Source organism: Gallus gallus, chromosome 2 (assembly GCF_016699485.2).
Source record: "Gallus gallus isolate bGalGal1 chromosome 2, bGalGal1.mat.broiler.GRCg7b, whole genome shotgun sequence".
NCBI lineage: Eukaryota > Metazoa > Chordata > Aves > Galliformes > Phasianidae > Gallus > Gallus gallus.
In genome coordinates this window covers 114,559,439-114,582,211 of record NC_052533.1, presented here as the reverse complement: position 1 = coordinate 114,582,211, position 22,773 = coordinate 114,559,439, and the positions used below count along the sequence as shown (strand labels likewise).

At 38.1% G+C, this 22,773-nt stretch overlaps 1 protein-coding gene across 8 annotated transcripts in view; it reads left to right on the top strand.

Annotated features, from left to right (window-relative positions):
- The window catches only part of PDE7A (phosphodiesterase 7A), a 72,486-nt gene that overhangs the window by 22,828 nt on the left and 26,885 nt on the right, over positions 1–22,773 (top strand). For 2 of the 8 annotated variants that reach the window (XM_015282730.4, XM_015282729.4), the window contains exons 1-4: positions 7,873–8,030; positions 14,550–14,610; positions 20,780–20,812; positions 21,307–21,390. In XM_015282730.4, the coding sequence (XP_015138216.1) occupies positions 7,971–8,030; positions 14,550–14,610; positions 20,780–20,812; positions 21,307–21,390 (238 nt within the window). In that variant the 5' untranslated portion in view covers positions 7,873–7,970. Of the gene's footprint in view, positions 1–7,872; positions 8,031–14,549; positions 14,611–18,013; positions 19,201–20,779; positions 20,813–21,306; positions 21,391–22,773 lie in introns of those variants that run through there. The other 6 variants (XM_015282731.4, XM_422982.8, XM_015282732.4 and 3 more) reach the window with 6 other exon arrangements.

The window sequence follows — 22,773 nt, the reverse complement described above, 5'->3', positions numbered from 1 at the left end:
AATCTTATGATAAAATGGGCATCCAGGTAGAATAATAATTCTGTACAAGTATATTGTATTTTAGAGAAGGCTGTACACAGATATTAGCTGTAGTTGAGCAAGTCCCCATATCTTTTTCTAAGCTTTTCACCTTTTTCCTGAATGTACCAGCTGTGAAGTGTATCAAAATTTCGTTAGTATATTTATAGAGCGCTTTATAGAGCACTTTTCTTTGCATGTCTGTTTCCATACCTCCTTTAAGTTAATCTGGGATTGCATTCATGTGGCTTCTTTGGGTTAGTTTAGCTTTGAGCTTGTATGTCTGCTGTTACTTTGTCAGCTCTTTCTTTAATGATGTTTTTAAAACAAACAAACAAAAAACTTCTCCATATCCAAGAGAGAGCATTTTATGCCGACCTCTCTAAGAAAAGGCTGAAACTTTTCAGTGTCTCCAGTGCAGTCTAAGACTGGCAGACCTAAGGCAAGGCACTGGTGAGAAGCTCTCTGTTAATGGTATCTCTGTAGTGGGTGAGATGCTGAAATAGTAGAGTTTTAATGGAAAATCTTTGGATGCATGTGTTGTTGGCACCCTCACGCCAACAGAATATTATTTTAGTGCAGTGACTGCCTTAAGAATGTGTAAATGTGTATAAAATGAGTCAATTGTATGAAAATTCCATTATTGAACTTTACTTGCACGTTTTTAATGCAATTACTGTGAGAAATTTGTAACCCGTATGGGTCAGAGAAGGAGAATTTGAGAGTAGGTAAGACAGAGAAGTACGGGTAGCTCACTAAAAGGTGGTAAGCTGGCAGTAGTGCAGTGCAGCCCAGAGAGTGAGGTGAGGTGTTGCAATGACAGGTGTTGACCTGGCTTGGGGAAGGTTAGGGGTTTCAGCACCAGCCTCATTAGGGCTGTTCTGAGTTTAACCAGTTCAGCTGCAATGGGTCTGCTTAACCAGTTCAGTTGAAATTGGTCAGCTTAGCCTGGATGGGTGTAGGTTTAATTAGTTCTTGGGAAAACTCATGGAAAACTACAAGCATTTTTGGGCATGGTGCATCAGCAAGTTCCGAAATAAGTGTTTAGTGGGAAGAGTCTCCAGAAGAATTTTCTCCATAAATAATTGTAGCACACCCTAACTGTGTTTTTTCACAAGCTTAAAAAGTTACATTTTTTGAAGTGAAAGAAGTTGAATGTAGTAGGCTAATGTAGCTTTATCCTTTCTCTGTATTTCAGATAGCATGTGTCGCTTCTCAGTTAAGTGATTGGCTTTTTTAATGAAATGCTTGAGCATGGCCAGCGTGATCTCTCTTTGAATCTCTTTAATCTTTATAAACTCTGTGGTGACTATTTCAGTTAATTATTTTTTTCATTTGTAATGCCATTATATTATTAAAATACTATACTGATTTGTGGATTTGACAGCACACGGTAATAACTGGTTTCAGTGTTTGACCTGCGTAGTCATTTCGGTGTTTTAATGGAAATGATCAAAAACAAAGCTAGGCTAGTTTTGTGCTGAAATAAATCATATGAATATTTTGTTGCCAGTTCTGCTTAATATATTAATCTGAAACTTTCAGCTTTTCCCCCTTTAAACTTGATCTTTTTTGACAACATAATGTTTTCATATTTCTGTGTGATTGTAGCAGGGAACCAGAAATGTTGATTTTATTGCTACCTTTTACGTGTTTAGCATATTTTTGGCTCTTTACTGAATGTGTATGTGCCTAAAGAAATGCTGAGTTTTTATTTTGATTGGAACCTTCCTTTTTTTTTAATAGAATCTGAAAATGTTATCTAAAATCCTTGAATAAACACCTGGTTATAATAAATGGAAACTGGGGAGTCTCAGTAGATGCCAGTATTTTAATTTTGTGTTAACTCTTAATACTCACCAAGAAGTGAATTGAAGCATGGATGAGGGTTGTTAGAAGCATTTCCTTTAGCAATGCTGGAGAAACACATACTTGATGATAAGTACAGGGTAGGGAGATGCTTATAATGTTGAGTGAGGTGAGCCCACGTAGTTATGGGAGCCTACCCATCAGTTGGCATCCACATAGAAGCTATCTGGCTTTCTTATTGAGTCTGCTCATTTCTGAAAGAGAAGCCAGAAAGCAAGACAAAGAGCAGGGTGCAGCGACTCTCACTGTGCTCTGCCCCCTTGGCTTTCTGCATCTACCTGTGGCACTGTTTGGCTCTACTCGTTGCATTCATGGACTCCACAAATGTACCGCGGGGGCTCTGGCTGCGTCCTGTGTTTCCCTGCTCCACAGCTTAAGCACTCAGCTTAAATGGCAGACTTCTTCTATGCTTTGTGACTTCTGTAGATATTTTATGAAGGGTTATAGTAAGATGCAACTACTATGGTTGTGTTTTGGTTTTTTTCCTTATGTTCCTTTTCTAGTGTTGTGATATGTTGACATTTTTTTTGTTGTTGTCCTTCAGCGAGATTACAACCTCAGTATCTTGGATTTAGGTTTCTAGTTAAGTATAAGACAGGCAGTACTACAGTCTTTCGTTCAAAGGGTGTGCTTTAGAAACAGAATGTAGCAGTTCCATTACAGCATCTAAAACACTGTTAGCTTTTTTGGTCACGTGTTACTGTTCATCTGCTTTCAGTTACATAGCCAGGTTACTTGCAAAACGTGAAGCATGTTAAAATTGAAATAATTCTCAGTTTGCTTCCAGGCTAGCACTCAATCTGTGGAAAGATGCATTTAATAGTGCAGATCAGTAACTCAGAGCAGCTAAAACGTGGCCTTTTGGGTGCCTTACCTTCAGAGTGCAGTCTGTCTTGAGTGACTGAGTTGCAAGCTGAAGGCCCTGACAGCACTTGTCTTTTTAATAGCTGTTCTGTTTTTTTCCTCACCTACATTATGGACAAAAGCATTCATCTTGTAGTCTGAAAACAACCTAATTTCTTGCTGTGCCGTAGACCTTTTGTGAGTCAGCAGATGCCGGTGTCCACAAACGGGTGCAGACAGATGCAAACCGATGTAGACCAGCCCTGGTTGAGTACAACTGTTCTAAGGTGGTTCTCTGTCCAAGGTAATAAGCCTGAGTTCTGCAGATAGTTGGAAAATAGGTTTCTCCCAAATAGAACATGGAAAATACTGAGGCGTAGGCTGTCATCTTTAATAACTTCTTAATTAACTTTTTTGTTGTTGTTTCTTCCATGAGCACTTTGTAGAAGTGGAGTAGAACTTCTTGCCATCATCTCTTCTCTGGGGAGAAGCAGAAACCTAAGTTTGGTGAATTCAAACAAAGCTAGTGCTTCCTTTGTACAGTCCTCACGAAGCTTGTAGGAAGGAAGTCAGGCTTGGGGAAGCAAAAAACGGGGAAGTGCCTTAAATGAATCTTGAAACACGGCACAATTCTTCACTTGGCTGCGGATTTGATTCACCAGGGGTGGGAATTCACAGTGGAAGTGTTGTGCATGAGGACTGAGCAATGCTAACACAGATGTGGCAGTGCTTGCTGACACTTCTGCAGTAAATGAACTTGATTACTTAAACCAAATTGGAAATGGTTGCTTTTTTGAGAGAGAATACACCTAATAACACACTATAAATAATATTTCAACAATTGTATGTAAACATACATCTAACTGTACATTAACCTGTTGTTTTTTTTTGTGGTGGCTGTCTGCCCTCCCATATCTCTCCTCTGACCCCAGCCATCCCAAATCAAAGAGAAAAATCTGAAGAGTTTATAATCACAAAAGCTTATAAGCAACTGAAGTACTTCTTTATGCTACATCACGAAAGTAGAGGTCACTGAAGCTTCAGTCAGACTTGGGGCACATGCTTCTTTCTGCTGAGAATCTTCTAAAGTATCTTCTGTCAGGAATGCTGCATTAAGACAACCCTCTCCTTCCACCAAAACAAGCAAAAACTGAGGTTATTTTAGTAATAGAGGTTACTTACTCAAAAAGGCAAATCCTTTATCTTTGTTTTGGAAAACGAATGCTGGAATAGTTTGTAAAATCGGTTCCAACACTCTTCCCTTCTTCGCTTACGCTTAAATGCTGCTTTTTCTACTTTTTTTTTATTTGAATGTCCCTTAAAATGCAATTGTAAGTAAATAGCCTCAGAAAATTGGAGCCAGAATAAATGAGAATACTGTGCTATAGAATTTATGTTCTTTGGCTAAATATTGTTTTATAAGAACGAGGGTTGCATGGTACATACTGGCCCAGTGGCAGATTGAACCAGTTTAGCTGCTTTAAATTTCTAATAGTATATTCTTTGTATTTCTAGAGATGAAAACGCACTACATTGGAGAAACAACTGAAAGATTAATTACAGTTTGTAATATGGAAGAGTTTAAGAGCTTATTCTCTTTTGTATTTCAAAAGAAGCATTTTAGGAATAACTTATTTCTAGATGTTTAGAAATTAAAAATGCATTCACTGCCAAACTGAGATGCATGCATTTTTGCCAGATCGTTTTTCCATGTTACTCAGGGCCATTTTGTTAACCTGAGCAAACGTGATATTGAGCAAGAAAGATCAAGAGCTAAAAACAGCTATCAGAAAAATGCAACACTGAGTAGCCTTCTTACTTTGGCAAAGCTTTGTGTTTCCCTACCAAAATATATAATACCTCTTACCCTTTTGGAAATAATGTCCAAACTGCACACAGGGTGATCTTGCTAATATGTTAAGTTAGCTGATGAATGAGGAAATAAAAAGTTGTTGGATTGTGTTCATTCACTGAGATTGGATCCTTTCTCTTCTTTCTCTTGCTCGCTGAAGACTGTAGTGGAAGATGTCTGAAACTTAAAAACATTTTTAAAGAAAATTCAACCTTCTGGATCTGCAGCTGTTCTTGGCTTTTGGAAGGCCAAGTTCTGGAGATGTAAGCCTTGCTTTAAGATCAGCCAACCTCTTGAGTTTGATTGCAGTGACTTGAGTATGGATGACTATTTATGTGTGGTAACGGAAGTGGATTTTGCTAGTTTAATTTCTCATGTTTGCTTACTGCTCACTAGCTGATAAGTAGCTTTAATAATAAAAGTATTTGGGATCATGTGCCTTCCTATCAGCATGGCAAATTTATTAATTAAGAAGTTGAAATTAAGAACCTTAGGTCACATTTTAAATTAAGACATAAGCAGAAGTAGCATTTATAAAAATTGGCCACTGTCTATTACGAAATTCTAGAAGTCTTACTCTTGGTATCCATAAAAAATAATGGGATATTTTCCACCTATTTTTCTTGAGTGTGGTATTCAGTGTTTATTTTGGGGCTGCAGCAGTAGCTACTTTGTTGTTGTTGTAGGAATACCTCTATTGGACCATGGTTTTTGTGAAGGGTGCGAGAGAGAGAGTACAAATGATAGATGATGCGACAAGGAGAAAAGTGAAGAAAAGTAAAGTTACTTTAGACCTTTGTCTCGCATTATGTGCTGATGACTTGGTAAATGGTAAGTATATTCCTTTGGCGTTATTTACGTGTTAATGTTTCTGTGGCTAAGCTCCTTGACCAGTCCAGAACAAGTAATGGTCCAGACAGGACTGTATCCTAGAAATCTAAGTGCAGCAAGTTACTCTTCTGTGCTTGTTTGAGAAGATGACATTTGAAGGGCAGAGACCCCACAGAGATTTAATTTCTGGGCCAGCTGTACAAGTATGTGCTTGTGAAATCAGGTCAGTCTGGAAAGTAGGAGTGATCTGTGGCAGGCTTCAAAATTCTGCATTAAAAATTACATGGAGGTGGAGATATGTGAAACCCTGCTGCATTTAGACAGGAGTATCGTATCAGATCCAATAATGTATATGAAATAGGGTGCATTTGTTTCAACTTTGAGTTTCTTGTAGGTGTTGCTGAATTTATCTTATTTTGGTGAAAAGCATTTAAAGAAGCATCTGTAGATGTAGTAGTTACAGAGGTTTGGAAGACAACGAGTTATGCTTAGTCCATTAAAAATAATGGCACAAATGAGTACCTAAAAATATACAATTAAAATTGTGATCCTGTACTTAGTCCTTGGAATCAAAGAGCCTTGCAGATTCCTGAATGCATACATGGAAGAAATAGGATCTTGGCAAATCATGATGGTCTATCAGTGGAGAGCTGCTTGGAATGTAGTAGAAGCTTGCCCAAATTACAGCTAGTTCAAAATGAAACCAAGCTGACAACTTGTGCATATTTGTTAGTGAAATCTTTGTAACAGCTGTTCTGAGATCCTCTTTCAGCTATATTGATAGTGAAATCTTGTGTGTGGTATTTTTTTTTTTAAGAATTACATGAGAAGGTATACTCAGCAAAGGAAAAAGTGGTAGTAGAACATAGAGTATGCTTCTGCTTAGGTGGTTTTACAATGCCTTGTCTATTAACTTTAAATTCAAGTCATTGGGATATTTGTTTGAAGACTGTAGGCAATTCTGTATGCATTTGCGCATTTGAACTGATGAACTAGATGCTGGCTTGTATGCAATATTTGTTATATGTTAGAGATTTTGCCTCGTGAATCATTTGAATTTTGGCAGCTTTTAGCCTCCTGTAGTAGAGTCCAATTCAGGAAATTTGGCTGGATGTGGCCTTAGGTATACACATATATTTCCTGAGCGTCATGTAGTATGGATGTAAAGTTGCCCATAGCCTCTGTGTTCTTATCTGGTCTAGTTGTGTCAAACTGATAATGCAGATACAGCCTAATGCCATTTATTGTTTTTTTTTTTTTTAGCTAACACCAGCTTGGTGATTACTAATCGTCAGTATGTCTTAAGTTAGGTGAAGTGTTTGGAGACAAGAATACTTGTAAATCTACATCCGTGACAGATTATGTTTTGGGTGGATATTAACCTTTTAGATAAGGTCCGTATGTTAGGACTAGAGGGAATGGCTTCAAGCTGCGCCAGGGAAGATTCAGGCTGAACGTTAGGAAATACTACTTCTCTGAAAGGGTGGTCAGGCACTGGAATGGGCTGCCCAGAGAGGTGGTGGAGTCACCGAGCCTGGTGGTCAAAGAGCGTTTGGATGTTGTGTTGAGGGACATGGTTTAGCGGGAACCATTGGTGAAGGGTGAATGGTTGGACTGGATGATCCTGTGGGTCTTTTCCAACCTTAGCGATTCTATGATTCTATGTATTAGGCAGGGTACCAAATGGTGCATTTTGATTGAATGTTCATGCCTATGGTTTTGGTTTGACTGGTGTTCAGAGGCAAGCAGAGGGGAAAGAGCAAAAGATGTGCAATCGGCGCTCTTGGAGGAAATGATTCTTCTTACCAACCCTGGAAAGTGGCTGAGTGGGAGAGGGCATGAGGGGCAAGTTCATCTATTTGGATGTTAAGCTGAAAAGACGTTAGTACATAGTTCAGGCATGAGCACAGATAGCAGTGGAGGTACTATAAAGGATGATTCAGTGTTGGGTGGACATAATAGATCAGAGAGCCACGACTGGTTTTAATGACTGCGTGTATTAAGTGCATTAACTTTTTTTTTCATCGCTTTCTTTATAGTAACTTGCTACAAACGGGTCCTTGAAATATGTTTTGAAGTTCAGTTCATTGTAGTTCTCTAGGTGGCAGAGGTAAAGGGGGCCTTCTGAGTATCAGCTGGGGTGAAATCTGTTGGAAATGGGATCTTCATAAAATAAGCCCAGTGCTTGGTGAACTACTGTTTTGCAGTAGGCTGATCCCGAGTCTAGCAAGCTTTGCTGCCTTAAAATATATATAATAAGTGTAATTGTGGTTTTTAATCTCCTTTACTAAATCCTGTGGATGTTATGAGGCTTTAATGTTGCCCGTGTCCTCTGGTTGTCATGCCTTCTCATCCAGAGCTCTTGGCAGGAGGCGTGGGGCAGCACTTCCATGTTGCTGGGCTGTCAGGTGACAGTGCTCCTGCAGCTGCTGGGCTGCAGCATAGCCTCACTTCCTCTTGTCCTGCTGCATGTGGTCCTACAGGCTCAGAAACATTCAGCCGGTGGTGCTGCGAGGGTCAGGGAGGGGATTGCGCTCTGGATCTTTTGGGCAATCCAATGGGAATTGCATCAGTCTGGTGTTTAACTCTGATCCTTATCAAATGGATTACTTCTAAGGTAGGTCATTTTATTGTTATGGTTTGACTAAATGGTTTTATAAGTAGTAGCCTGAGAGAAAAGAACTCATTAAGAACTTCATAAGTTCTTATTTTACTTTTTTTTTTAAACTCTAATCTGTTTTGGAAATGCATCATTCATAACTTCAAATTGCATTTCTTAAGTGTTCAAACATGATTTTATGGCTCTCGACTTCTTCCTTGCTTCAAGCGGGAAGGGTACGTTTCCAGCAATGCCAGTTAGGAAACTGAAAAATGATCTGAAATGCCTTCCAAAGGGCAGGCTTTGATTTGCTGGTCTTCAATTTTACAGCACTTTAAAGAGTTCGTGAAAATAAGGAAAAACAGTTTTAAACATAGTGAGAATAATTCAAATTAGCGTTTTGCTTCCTGGACAGGATATCCTTTTTGTGTTGTTGATTTCAGGACTGGGGGAGTGGAAATACCAGTTTTGTTTGCTTAGGTGAAATACCGGCTACTTCTCTCACTTTGTAGACTTTCAGCTGCAGATGCTTGTGTTAGGAAAAATGTGGGCTAACGTTCAGCAAACTTAGGAGTTCCTACTCTGTTGTTCTGAAGAAAAGAAGTATCTGCATAATGTATATGATGGTAATAAATGAGGGGTAATTGGTGTCTGAAATTGAGAGCAGACTCTTCAAAGCACAGCTAGCTCACTGCCTGGCTTGAAATTCATTCCAAAAGGAGCGATGCAGTTAAGTTTCATGTCGTGAAGGAGGGCTGGAATCAGTGGAGAGAATGAGGGAAGTGGAAAGAAATCGGAGTTCCTTCACCTTTATACAGATGGATATTTTTATTAATACTCAATTTTAATTGTTCTGTACGCTCAGCAGGAGGATCTGACAAATGTGAGTTTGAATTTGTTGTCAAACCAAACTTTGTCAAGTCTCTTTGCCTTGAGCTGTCGGTCACTACCAGCAAGGCAGTTCCAAATTTACTAAGGCAAAAGTGACCAGGCTTAGTTGGTAGCAAAAGACCACAGTACACTATTAAATGTTTGTTTATGAAGGCAGGTTCTGGTTTCCTAGATTTTACAACTGGTATGCCATCTGTGTTATACTGGCATACTGGTTTTTGTTTGCTTGTTTGTTTTTGTTTTGCTTAATTTAGAATTTTGTCCTTATTCAGTTTGGGCAAAGGTTCTATTAAAGGGAGAGTAATAGTACTTCCAGGTAGCTGTTAGTACAATTAAAAACACTGACTTGTAGTTATCTTCTTAATCACTTAAGTGGTCATTTCTTTTAAATATATTTTGGTGTGTTCATCCAATCGCCTCACTTTGCTTCTGTGCCCTTCTGTTGTCCCAGTTTAATTTATTAAGGTTTTCTTTCTTCACTTTGGTAAGTCACATGCTTTTTCTGAATATGCTTTCTTTTCTGATCAATTTTCAAGCTTTTGTTCTGTTCTTTCTGTTAAAACCTTAAGCTTTTAAACTAATGAAACTTTAGGGAAATATTATTATTCCAATTGCTGTACCTCTAAGGTGGATGAGAAGAAAAGGATGAGAGGAAAGGCAACAGTCAATTACTGTTTGTCTTGGGTTGATATTTATATGAAGTAGCTTTATATGGCAGAAAATATTAAAGTAGCCACATTCAGATATTTGATATGTACATGCATAAAGTTAATCGTATTGCTTATTAGCATCGCCGTCCTGAAATTAAATACATTTTCATATCTCTGGTCTGATAAACTTTCGAAATGACTGCTTTGAACTTCAATGAACAATTTACAAAATGGTAGTAGGACTGTCTTGCAGTGGCTTGCCTTTGGTTAATGACAACTCCTTAGTTGGTTTTAAGGAGCGTTTTCCAGTACTTTACTGAGTGAAACTCTGGTGGTATCTTGTGGAACACTCAGGAATTTTTAATTACCAAAATCATTATAGGAATTGCTTTAAATGACAGTCTTGCTTTTGAAATCCAACAATAGTAAAAGAAATCCACTCTAATTAGTTTGTCATTCTAGGTGCTTCTAGTTGAAAAACCGTCTTAGAATGTTAAATTGTTTCCAAGGGTGTACATAGGCATAGCATGATCAGCAAATTGCAGTTACCATAATACAGTAACTTCTCTGAACTTGTTCTCAATTTTGCTTGCTGAGAACAGTCTCTCTTATTGTTGGGCAAATATCTTTGGCAGAAAAGCCAACTAGGTAAAAAATATCCGACTGGCTGTGTTGCTGTCCTCTAGCTGTCTGAATAAACAACTGAATTGCAAAATGAAAGTTGTGTACCCCATCAGAAAGTATAGATTGTCTCATTTGGATAGGAGGTACTGATATTTGAAAACCTACAGATCTTTCAATTTCTTCTTGCCATTATGGAATCAGACCAGCAATTGCTTCAGTTGGCAGCCTGAAGTCTGGCTAGTGAACATTTGCCAACATTAGAGTGCCTGGTGTTAACTATTGTGCTCTGCTCACAAATTGGGTTTGTGAACTGGGTGAGGGAATTGTGATAAAACTGATCTGTCCTTGGAAACTTCTCTGTTTGACTTGAATGGAGCAATCACACAATCACAGGGGTTGGAAGGGACCTCAAGAGATGATTGAGTGCAACCCCTGTGCTAAAGTGCCATTAATCATCTTTGTGGCCTTCTAGGAGATGTCTGTCTTTCTTGAACTGAGGAGCCCAGAACTGGACACAATAATCTAACTGTGGCCTCACCAGGGCAGAGTAGATGGGGAGGTTCACCTCCCTTGACCTGCTGTTCACATTCTTTTTAATGTACCCCGAGATCCCATTGACCTTCTTGGCTGCAAGGGCACACTGCTGGCTCATGGCCAACCTGTTGTCCACCAGGACACCCAAGTCCTTCTCTGCAGAGCTCCTTGCCAGCAGGCCACCCCCTAACCTGGGCTGATGCATGCAGTTATTCCTCCCCACATGCAGGACTCCACGCTTGCTCTTGTTAAACCTCATCAGGTTCCTCCCTGCCCAACTCTCCAGTCTGTCCAGGTCTTGTTGAATGGTAACCTTCGGATGTATCAGCCAATCCTTCCAGTATCATCAGCAAAACTTGCTGAAGGTGGACTCTATCCCTTCAACTTCTTCCAAAAAGAGTGATGCTCTTTTCCCAGTAATTGTTTATGTTATGTAGCATCAGTGAAGCGGCTTCCCTTTCATGAAGGTGCAGCTATGTGCTATTTTGGTGCATCATTCTCATAGCACGACTGTTAATAATTTTCTGTTCATGTGTGAAAAAACTTTCAGGAAGAAAATCTCTTGATAGATACTCCCTTTACCCATTTTTCTGGCATTTTTTCTATCATTACAGTAATAGTGGTCTTCCACTTGAATTTGAACTTTTTCCATTCCCTTTCCACACAGATGTGACAAAAAGAGAAATTACTACTTTTCTATGTTATCTTTTGGAAAAAGAGATAACACTCTAATAGGAAACTGAAATTTAAGGTGAAGTTTTCAAAGTGGAAGTGCATTGTAAACAATCCTCCAACTTCCCAATTGTCTTTTTGATATGTCTTCACTGCTGTAGCAGAACAGTCCACCCAGGTTAACCTGTTGTTCTCATGTATGGAAAGGAGTGGAGAATAACTTGGCCTAATTGAGGAATTTGTTGAATTGCTTGGAGCCCAGCAGATATTCTCACAGGACTGAGTTTATCCTTGTGCTTGAAAAGAACTACCTGAACACATTAGGATCGTCTTCAATTCAGTCTGCTTGTTGGAATGGGGCTTATCTGCTTGAGACTTCACAGAGGGTTAAGGAGTTCAGTGTGTTCTCTTGTGGTTAATAGATACAAAGCTTCAGGCAGACCAAAGAAGTGCGATGGCTCCGGAAATAGTTTTATTGAGTTTGTGTTATTTACAAAATTGAGCAAGTTCAGGATAAAGAAAAAGTAATTTTGATAGACTAATTTGACAGTATGCTTGGACTTGAGTTATTGTTTTCTATAAACACGGGCACTGTTAACTCCCCTTCTGTCTGACTGTATATCACAGTACTCCTGTCCCTCCCAAGCCACATGGCATAAAGGTGTGAAGTCTGACTACCAGCACACATTGGTGCCTTTCACTCAGCAGAACCTGCTAATAAGTGATTTCCTCTTACCTATTTTATTTAACAAATTTCAGTGAATGAAGCATCAGTAGGATCTCTACCCTTGTAATAACATTAGTTGAGATTGTTGAGAATATCCTGCTGCTTTTGAAGTCTTAGTAATGAGGTTTACAATGCATGGCTTCTTTTTCGTTAGGAAACCAAACTTTGAAAGGTGATTCTAAAAGGTTTGGTTGCATAAAGATTCCTGTGAGGTCTTTTACTGTCCCTGCAGAGTTAACTCACCTGTTTGTATAAGCTAGTGGGTTATGTTCTTAAAAAGCGCTCATGTGTTTGATCTGCTATTTTAGCATGCATATATTTTAGGTTTTAATTAGCAAATAATGCTTTAAAAAGAATTTCTGTTTTGATCAATTTCTTCGCATTGTTTTCTGTCTCAGAGATTAAGGTTCCTGTTAATTATGATTCTTCTAGCTGCATTTGTGCTGACCTGTCTCCTGTATTAAGTTACAGGACTGTACTGGACGTGTCCAGGAATCAGTGTGGTACACAAGTGCAAACTACAGATTTGCACTAAATTCCATCAGTGATTGTGCTTCGTCAGTGATACGAAATGCTTCAGGCTACTGAAAGTACACCTGTCTGAGATTTGCTGAAATTCTAAGGTCATAGGAAGAAATCTGAACACATTAGTGGGAAATCAGTGTCATTTTCTGACTGATGAGCTGTATTGCTAACTTCTGTGTCAGGGCAGGCACGTTGCTGTGTGAATTGCTGTACAAAGATATTTCAAGGGAAGGATGATTTGCATTCCTTATGATCTTCCAAGGAAACATGGAACAAAAGCTAAGACAGTATAAAAGTGCTGTACTGAGAGTTCTTCCTTGTAGTTTTTATATAATAGCTAATATAATTGGACTCGATTTGCAGGTAGGTCTTTGGTCATTTCTATAATTAAATATTAAGCTTACCTTTGGGAAGAAACTTCTCTGATTTCAAGTGCAAAATTTCATGGCTTTTTTTTTCCTTCCTTCTTTTAGCATAGCAGTTGCTTTGTTGTTTTAATATTTTCTGGGTTTGGAGTTGTAAGACATCTGACAGACATGTTACATCTGTCTGTATCTTAATCATATATGTCTTATATGTCTTAATCATACTGATAGAGGTTATTAAGCTCTAGGCTTTCTTTGAGTGCATTCAGTTTGCACTGTAGTTAGAATCTTATAAGCAGTTTTGCCTTTTTCCACTTCCCAATAATTTATCTCTTTTTCTTTCTCTTGTAGTTCTTCTCAACAGCCAAGTTCTGTTTTTCTTGTGCTTTTTCCCACTTTCTGGACTTGAATGTTTTTTGACCCATAGCCCTGATGTAGTGTGTTCTTACTAGGGCAGGAATCAATAGGTTCCTGCGTTCACCTACAAGTTGGCTTTCATCTGAACTTCTCCAAGGGATATGATAAACCCTTTGGGACACCCAGGACTTTACTGTTCAGAATGTAATTAAGTGTGCTGGCCAAGAAAAAAAAAAAAGCAACCTAACAAAACCACCTAAAACCCTCTTGTGTAACTGATGAAATTGAACTCTGACTGTGAAGGCAATCCTCTGTTTCTAGGGTCAAGATAGCATTGGTTTGGGCCCTGTGTTGGCAAATGGGAGAAGACAGTAGAAATACACTAAGGAAAGATGTGAGGCTGAGTGCTAGCTTGTGCCAAGTTCTAAAGGCTACATGATGCTGGTGTTGTGTAACTACATGAACGTTTCCCCCAGTTTTTAGCTATTGCAGGTCCAGTTTACCACATTCTCAGTGATTCCTGAACTATAACTGTTACCACATCAGCTTAATGTTTCTGGAGCTCTAAAACCAGTTTTGTGTAGGTTAAGAATTGCGTCCTTGTTGGGAGTCTCTGTGTGTTGTGTATGGATAGCTTGGTGACTCTTTTAGACATTTCTTCAGAATACCTTAAATGGGTACCTAGCTTGGCTTACAGAAAGTGCTAGGAAGGAAGGAAGCATGTGCCATTCACATCCTGCCCCGCAGAAAATAGGTGCAATCCCTGGGATTACAGTAACAGTGTCGTTCAAGTTCTTTCACTTCTTCTGAAACTACTGTAGCTTTACAAACTGAGTTAAACCATGGGTAAGTAAATAAGCAAGGAACTGCCAGTATTTGAAGTAAAAGGCTATGAGAAATGTGTTTTTGCATCTGCTTTATCTTGTTCTGTGTCTTATTGTTGGAAATGATTGGGGAACATCTGAAAAGAAAGTTAGAGGGGTATTTTTCTTCCACGCTCTGCTCCTGTTTTATCATAATCTCTTTGACAAGAGCTCTTGTCCTTCCTTTGTCCCCATCCTAAAACAAAGTCAGAATGTATATTTGAAGAATGCGTGTTCAAACTTTGGAAATAAATTTTGAGGGCTATTTTTAAATTGAAAGAGAAGTTATTTCATTCTAACATGCATAAAATGTCCTTTTTTTTTTGTAGAGACGTGGAGCCATTTCCTATGACAGCTCCGATCAGACTGCGCTGTACATTCGTATGCTAGGTAAGCATGCCAGTTTCTGCATTGCAGAGATTTTATGGTTGTTTAGAAAAATATAAATAATTCCCTTTTTTTGGGGGAAACATTCTGGTTAAATTCTTTAGAAAAACCTTGTTGTGTTGATTTGAATTTTTTGGTTGTTTGGCTTTTAAAATTTGCTTTATCTTTGAGTTAACCATTGTGTTGAATACTTTGTTCATGCATTTAAAGACAACCAAATTATGGTTCTTATAATTAATGGAAAGCACTTGGTAGAAGTTTAGTTTTATGGATAATTATTTATTTGTGATGGATCTTTCATTCTCGTTATGGAATTTCACCTCTGCGTGGTATCCTTCTGGTTAAAATTGTAGCTTAGAGAATATTTGTGTGGAAATTACCATAAACTTCAGAAAATTTCAGTACTGAGGCTGTGAAGTGCTCAAGGTGTTCTTCAAATAATGGTATGGTTTTAAAAAATACTTTTCTTATTAATTCTAGAAGATGACTTGAGAAGGAAAAGGACACGTGACAGGGCTGGTAGCTTAGTCAGCTTTCTGAAGAACGTTTCCAGAGTAACAACTAGATGAAACCAAATTAAAAAGAAAGGACAGTACTGGGAGGAGCAAGCATCAGGGGACACCCTCCATGATACTGAGTGCACTGAGGGCTGAGTTGAGGTTAGTAGTTGAGAGGAGCAAGCTGCAGAGCTCTTGTAGGTGACCTGAGCGATCCTATATGCTCTTAAATCTGTTTCACTGCAAAATTAGTGCTTAATTTAAGCCAACTTCAGCTACGATTTTTTCTTGAGATAGACTATGAATGCATACATGTCTTTCACAACTCACTGAACGCAAGCAGCTAGTGATTATAGATTCTTAACCTGTTCCAACTAGATCAGCCAGATCTAGTGTCTTTTTTTTATGCCCTGAGTTGTTTCAGTTCAGTTGCAAATTGCACTTAGCCCAGTCTCCAGAAATTCAAGACTATGTTCTCTATGAATTTATAGTCATAAGCTACACATGTAGACAAATATGTATGTGCATGTGAAATGCAGCTTGGACTTAGTGCCTTTGCATTGTTCAGTTACTTTGTTCTTGATTTTTTTTTTTGTTTCATGTTAAGTTTGTAAAGCTGTTAATACTGTAGCACTGACTGTCTAGTAAAGAATTTTTAATAGAGGAGTGTAATTTGGAGAATTGTTAAAAAAAAATGTAGGAGGACAGATGACACTGGTTTCTAAATGCTAATTGAAGAAGCAGCTCTTTTTGAGGTGGTAGAATTAGGTTTTTTTCATATTAAAAAGTCAAGTGGCTGATTTTTCAATCATCCTTCTTGCAAGATAAACATTAGAATTCTTCAAAATGGGATTTTTTTAACTTATCTGCTGATGGTAGACATTCAGCTTGTAGGAAAATAGCTCTTGATTTCTGGGGAGAATAATCTTCGGCTGCTTTAGAAGCTTAGCTTAATTGTACCACCTAGTAGTTAGGCCCATGAATACTGCAGAAGAGTTTGATTGCAAAACTCAACTGAAACTAGAAGAAAGCAAAGCATGATTTTTTTTGTGGTTCCTAGTGTGTGCACATGCCTGAACTGAGGGAAGATTCTAATGTGCTTTGAAATCTTTGTTCACTGTGCTAGTAGGCAGAACTGGAATATATTCAGAATGTGTGCAAATGTGTTGAGTAAATTGAATTTCACTTGTTCTCTAATTTGAATTAATTTATTAGGTTATGTGATAATGCGATTCATAACAAGCACCTAACTCTTGCAGACATTGTTTAATCGTGACAGCTACTCAGAAGCAGCATGTCTTTTAAAGGAGTAGGCCTCCTCTGACTTCTGCTGGGGGATGGTATCAATAAGCAAACAAAAGATTGCTCGTTAGATATATGAATCAGTGTGTTACACTCTTATCATTTACTTGTTAGTGATCACTTTGTTTCTCCAAATATTAAGTACACTGTACTGTACAAAATAGCAGCTGTTAATCAGAGTACTGTTGTATGCATAAGTGGATTATAAAAAAAGACCAGCCTGAAAGCTGAACAGTTGGATGCATCAGTATTTAGAAACATTCTTATCAGAACAGATTGAAAGATAATTATATTCAACTAGACTTTTTAATCAGAAATAGGGTTGGATTCCCTGTACAACATTGTGAGGATTTTCTTTTTAAATTTTACTCCTGTTAGCAGAGGACCTGTAAGAAATCCTCAGATGTAACTTTATGGGAAGTTACACAGTCGTAAGAGGTATTGCCTTTTACTTCACTGGTTGCTATTACAAACAGACTGTCTACTGCACCTAAGTAAGGTGTCCATTGTAGCAGAAAAGTGGGTAGAAAGCTTAAGGGTATCTAGGATGCTTCCTTCTGCATCTGTTTAGATGAGTGGGCCATAGAGTTGCTGTCTTTAATGTCCTCCAGCTGTTCTGACTGGAATCCAATGGAGATTCATTTGCACCAAGTGGGCAGAAATTGCTGTAGTATGACAGCGTTTCCAGGTTCAACTAAAAAGATCGAATTTTAGGGGCACATGAAATAAACTAACAAGTCCCACAAGTGTCAATATAAACAAACAGCGTTGATGTTAATGACTCATCTGTCATACTCTTCCCAAAATATATGCTAAGCCATTCCTAAGTGGCTGACTTGCTATTTTAAAATATAGATACAGATGCAGCATTGTAGAATTTTTCTCTTAAGACCTTGAATAGGCTAATATACGTACATCACCTCAGTCAGCTGTTTCTCTCAACAACTATGACAAATCCACACTGTTTCCTATAAGTGCTTCCCCATAATCTTGGTACTTTATTGATTTTGTTTTTCTTTTCCTCTGCTTTTGTTTTCTATTCTTCCTGTAGTTGTTTTGTACTGCCTGAAGGTTTTGCTATTGTGCGTGGCCTGGAAGGAGTGGGGCATTGACTGCTTGTAGTGGGGAGCACACATCTCAACTAAAGCTGGAACAGTATGCCCTGTTTTAAAAAAATCTTGATCACTTTAACTTGAGAACAGTGGAAGCAAGCGAATGAGTAACTCGGGGCATGTTCTTCTATGGTAGCAATTGCTATGTTTTATTGCTTTTGCTTTAATTCCAGCATATTCAGCTGACCTGTCATCTGTTTCTTCAGCACATTTAATAGCAGCTTGGATCTATGAAGCTAGTAATTCTTTCTGGAAATCCTGCGCTGCACATCTTCATGCCTTTGACTTGAGTGTGGGTGGTTTACCTTGAGGTGGCTTCTGCTCCCAGCTGTCCTCCGTGATCTGAGATTTCTGTCCCTCCTCCAGAAGCCCCGGGCAACCTGAGCAGCTCCTGCATCGTTACTGGTTCAGACTGGAAGATTAGGGTAGCACGAAATACGTGTTGTGTAACCTTAACATGCAGGGATGTAAACTATGGCGTATCAGCTGCCTTGTGAGTTTCAGAGCTGTCCTTGCAGTGTGAGCAAGAGTCTGAGAGAGGGGTTAGGAGCTAAACGAGCTGTCTCCAGGTAAGTTTTGCTAAAGACCTGATTCTTTTTCAGCTGTATCTGTCAACTTCCCTCTTACACGTTTTTTCTACCATTATTTATTCAGCTTTCAAATCAGTCTTTCACTGTACGGCTTTTGTCTTTTCAAGGAAGGAAAAAAAGTTCTGTATAGAACTATCCTGGAAAACAATTTTAGTTGGATGCTCAGGCAGCAGACACTGTGTGTGAGGTATGCCTGCAAAATCGAGCTTTGAGTGGAAAACCGAGAAACATCTTAAGAAAAATCTTTCTCCTGATCCTTTGAATTGACAGATACTTGCAAAGAAGAAAAAAAATTGTTCCTGGAAGTCCATTATCATTATAATGCTGGACTTGAATGCGTTCCCTAAGAAAACAGAGGAGTTATTTCAGAGTGGCTGAAATAACTGTTAGAGGCAATTAACATAAGAACTATTATCTTGCTACCACTTCTGCCCCACCGAGGAAATTTACTTGTAAGCATTGTGATCTGATGGTATCAAAGCATTTCATAACCACTTCGATATATTTTTTTAGAAGGCCTAAATAAATATAAGCCAAGACAATTTATGGAGCTTTTGTATTGAATTTAATTATCTTTTATCTGCCACAATAATAACCTGCGTTTATGTTGGACTTCTGTTGCTGTTTGAAAGAACTAAGTAATAGTGTCCTCGTATAAGGTAACAGTCAACTTCAATCTGAAATGTCTTACACCTTTTTTTTTTTAATGTTACCTGTGATGACAATCGTGTTTTTCTTAAATTCATTTCCAAGTCACAGGGTTACAAAATCTTGGCAGAATTTCTCAACCGAATCAGTGTGAATGTGTTCTGCTCTGAGCAAGCACAATAAAGTGGGCACATTTGGCATCCATTGATCTCAGCAGGTCAGGTCAGTTGAACCGTGAATGCATAATGATGGTCAGGTACTTCTGGATGTTTGGGACTAATTACATGTATGCAGTTGAGATTAGTATCATTGTGCTCTTCTGCTTTTGTTTTGACCCAGTAGGAATTTCTACTTTGTGTACTGTGATAAATTCCAGTCCTGGAGAACTGATAATTCTTCCAGAATGCCAGAATAAAATCGAGTGTGTTCTGAATATAACTTCTGGTAAAAGCAATAGTTCCTTTTTCTTCCTTTTCTACTCAAAGTCCACCACATTGTGAGCTTTTCAGGAGAAACGAGGCACAGTTATTCTAGCCGTACTGTTAGATGAGGCACTAGCTAATAAAACAAGTAGAAAAAAAGCAGAGAGAACTTTGGGTATCGTTTGTCAGATGAACTTGTTTGTTTTGTAGTTTGCCGAGCTCTGTGTTAGTCTCCACGTGTTTTTCTGTGAACCTTTCCTGTTCTCAACACTTCTAACAAGTAAATTATTCACAAAACCTTTTGTACGCTGCCCAAAACTATATGCTAGTTAATGTGCAGGCAGGTAAAACTTCAAAGGTTAAGAATGCTTTGAAAATGAAGTGCCATTCACAAAAGCTGTATCATATTTTGTTAAAAATCAGCTCAACTGCTCAGTGCAGCTGGTGTGCTGAAAGGTCACGCAGCTATAGCTGTGACTGATCTGTCAGATAAATAGATGTGATGGGGAATGGAAGTTGCATTTTCTGGTATAAACTGGTATTTTCTTACACAACTATTAACGCGCTCGCCTCTTCTTTTCCCAAGCTTTCTGTCCTTTCCTTTTTATTCACCCATTTCTCTAACATTCACCAGCTGTCTTTGGGCCTGACCGAAGAGTTCTACAATTTGCTGCCTCTGTATTGTCTGGAAAAAGATGAGCCTCTTGATCTCTGATCAGATGAATGCTTGAAGTCTTTATAATCCATTATATTATCAGTGGTCTAAACGATAATTCATACGGGTAGTAATAGACTTACTTTATCTTGCAGCTCTGTTAAGTTTTTCAGTTTCAAAGGAAAAACAGCAAAACAAAAGCAACAAAGCAAACGACTTGTATTTGGTATGTTTTTACCAAAACAAAGACTCTAGACTCCTTACCACAGAGCCTGCTGCTTATCTTTTGTGCTGCTTCCAGCATGCCTCACAAGATAACATTCATGTGAAGTGTGTCACTACAGATACGTCTGTGTTTATAGATACTTATCTCTGGAAATATATTTGTTAAGTGTGAAAAGCATGTCACTAACGTTTTGGTCAGTATCTTCATGTATCTTCTGATTTAGGCTGTCTTTTAAATTAGCTTGGCGAGGAAAAGGAAAAAGCACAATAATACTAGTTGCTGAAAATTAAGTAGCTATTTTTTATTCTTTTTAAATCCAATCAATTTCTTGCGTTAAATACTTTTGATTAATAAGAAAATCACTGTGTTTGAGGAGAACATGATACCCTTGTAGGATTTTCATAATTAGAAACCTGAGTACTTCCCCATCTGAATTTTCGCTTTTGTTTTTGTTAGGATCTTAGAGGGAAATACTGTTTGATCCTCGGAGGGTTGCCCAAATTTGTCATTGCTGGAGGTTTTAAAGTGAAAGTTTTTAATTAAGTGAATTACTTTTGCTAATGTACATAACTACGTTATGAAAGAATACTGATCAGCTTTCAGTTGGTTAAAATGCCTAAACGGAAATCAGCGAGCATGCTAAAAGATTCAGGATAAATCTAAACTGCAGTGTAAAATAGTTTTATAAAATTTTAATACTGAGTTTTGGTATTTTAATAGGCTCATGTGTAATATTCAAACAGCTGAGCACAAGTAAGTAAATGCTAGTGGGAAAACATTCTATTATGTAATATAAAACCATATTATTAGTAGCTTCTTTGCTAAAAGCTACCATTTCTAGAAGCTGAATCTTTCTTGTACTATACAAAATGTTTTTGTTTCGTGTGTGTTACTGAGGAACAAATAAACTTTAATGTTATTGTTTCCTGTCATATCAAGGTGCGTTTTTACCATACTGGTGTAGCAAGCTGTTCCTAATTTCATCTGAATGCTTATCACATGCTTCTGGCAACGTATGCATAGGCAGGAGAGATTTTGACAAGAAAGCATGCAGTTGCATGTTTAACAAGTCTTCAAACTTTGTTTTGAATTTCACCTTCTAAGAAAAAGCATTGAAATAGGCCGATTGTTTGAATAACCCTATTCCATTAAGTACATGAATCTTTACCCCTCCAGGCTATGTTCATTTGCATTTTTATCTCTGCCACTCTTCCACACTTTTATTTCACTCTTGACCCTGTTTCTAGGAGATGTGCGAGTAAGAAGTCGGGCAGGATTTGAAACAGAGAGAAGAGGTTCTCATCCATACATTGATTTCCGTATTTTTCACTGTAAGTATTTAAAAGCAGATAAATGACAAATAAACAAAGGCTTCCATTAATTTTAACTACTGAGCCTATACAAATAAAGTTAGCAGCTTATATAGCAAGACCATCCTTTTACGCTGCTTAGGAAAATCTTTCGTTCTACTTCCAAAATAGAATAAGAAAATCTTCACTGCTAAACTACTGTTTCTAAAATCATAGTTTAAACTCTTATTTACTGAGTTCAGATCTGAATCCCTATGGAAAAGAAGACTTGCATACCATTACTGATGTGTATGCAAACTACAGAAGACCCAGTCATTTGAGAAGAGTACTTTCCTGCTTTTATCAGGCATAAGAAGGACCTGGCGTAGGGTGGTGATTGAAAAGAATTACGGTAGATTTCAGTATTCTTGACCTACTCATAATCAATCAGGGTTTCATTTTCTCAAATATATAGATAGATCTTAGTTTCACATAGGAAGACAAATCCAAAGATTAAAATGTTGTAAGAAAACATCTGACTAAATTTTCTTAATTATAGGTTATAGGAAACTTTTTTCCCCTCAGTGAACTGTTACAAGAAGAATATTTTTTGATAATTTCACTTTTTTCCTCTATATTGCGATAACCTGATATATCAGTAGTTTAACATAAAAGCTGTTGTCATCACCATACCTGAATATTCAGCAAAGTGGAAAAGATTCAGGTGTTAAAGTACACAAATAATGTATTGTAATAAGGAATCTACACTGACACTGTGTGATCTCAGTTCTGAATAGTCTGAATGCAGTGGTGAAATTGAGGAAAATTATTTCACAGTAACAAGTGTGGTTGTAATTATCTTATTGATGAGTGGCAGAAACTGTGCTAATTTTCTGATCTTTAAGTTGCTGATGTGTAAGTACATGGCTACTTAAATCTGAAACTTCTAAACTCCTAACGTGTCATTCAAAAGTTAGTTTCATAAAATAGGTGAGAAAACAAAGTTTGAAGAGGACAAGGATTCTATCACAAATGCTGATAACTCTGCTGTGAGAATAAAATAATAAACCTCCATGAAGACAGCACACTATTTATGAATTCTATGTAGAAACACAGTTATGTGGCATTTCATGCTGATGTGGGAAACTACTAACAGAAATACGAGGAGAGCAGCGTGTTAAAAGGCAGTCACGTGAGAGATTTTCGCCATTGTCAAATGTGTTTTCACTCTGCTTCCATCCTGACAGTTGTACATCAGGCAGATCAGGAGAAGGATTTTTCACACGCTTTCTTCTTGCCCCTACTTGTTCAGGCACAGGCACTGACTTTTAGCAACATCAACTGTGGTGTCTGATGACAGCAAGGAATGTTGCTAGGAGGCCCAAAAATTCTTTGCCTACAACTTTCCTCTCGTGTCAGCTTCCG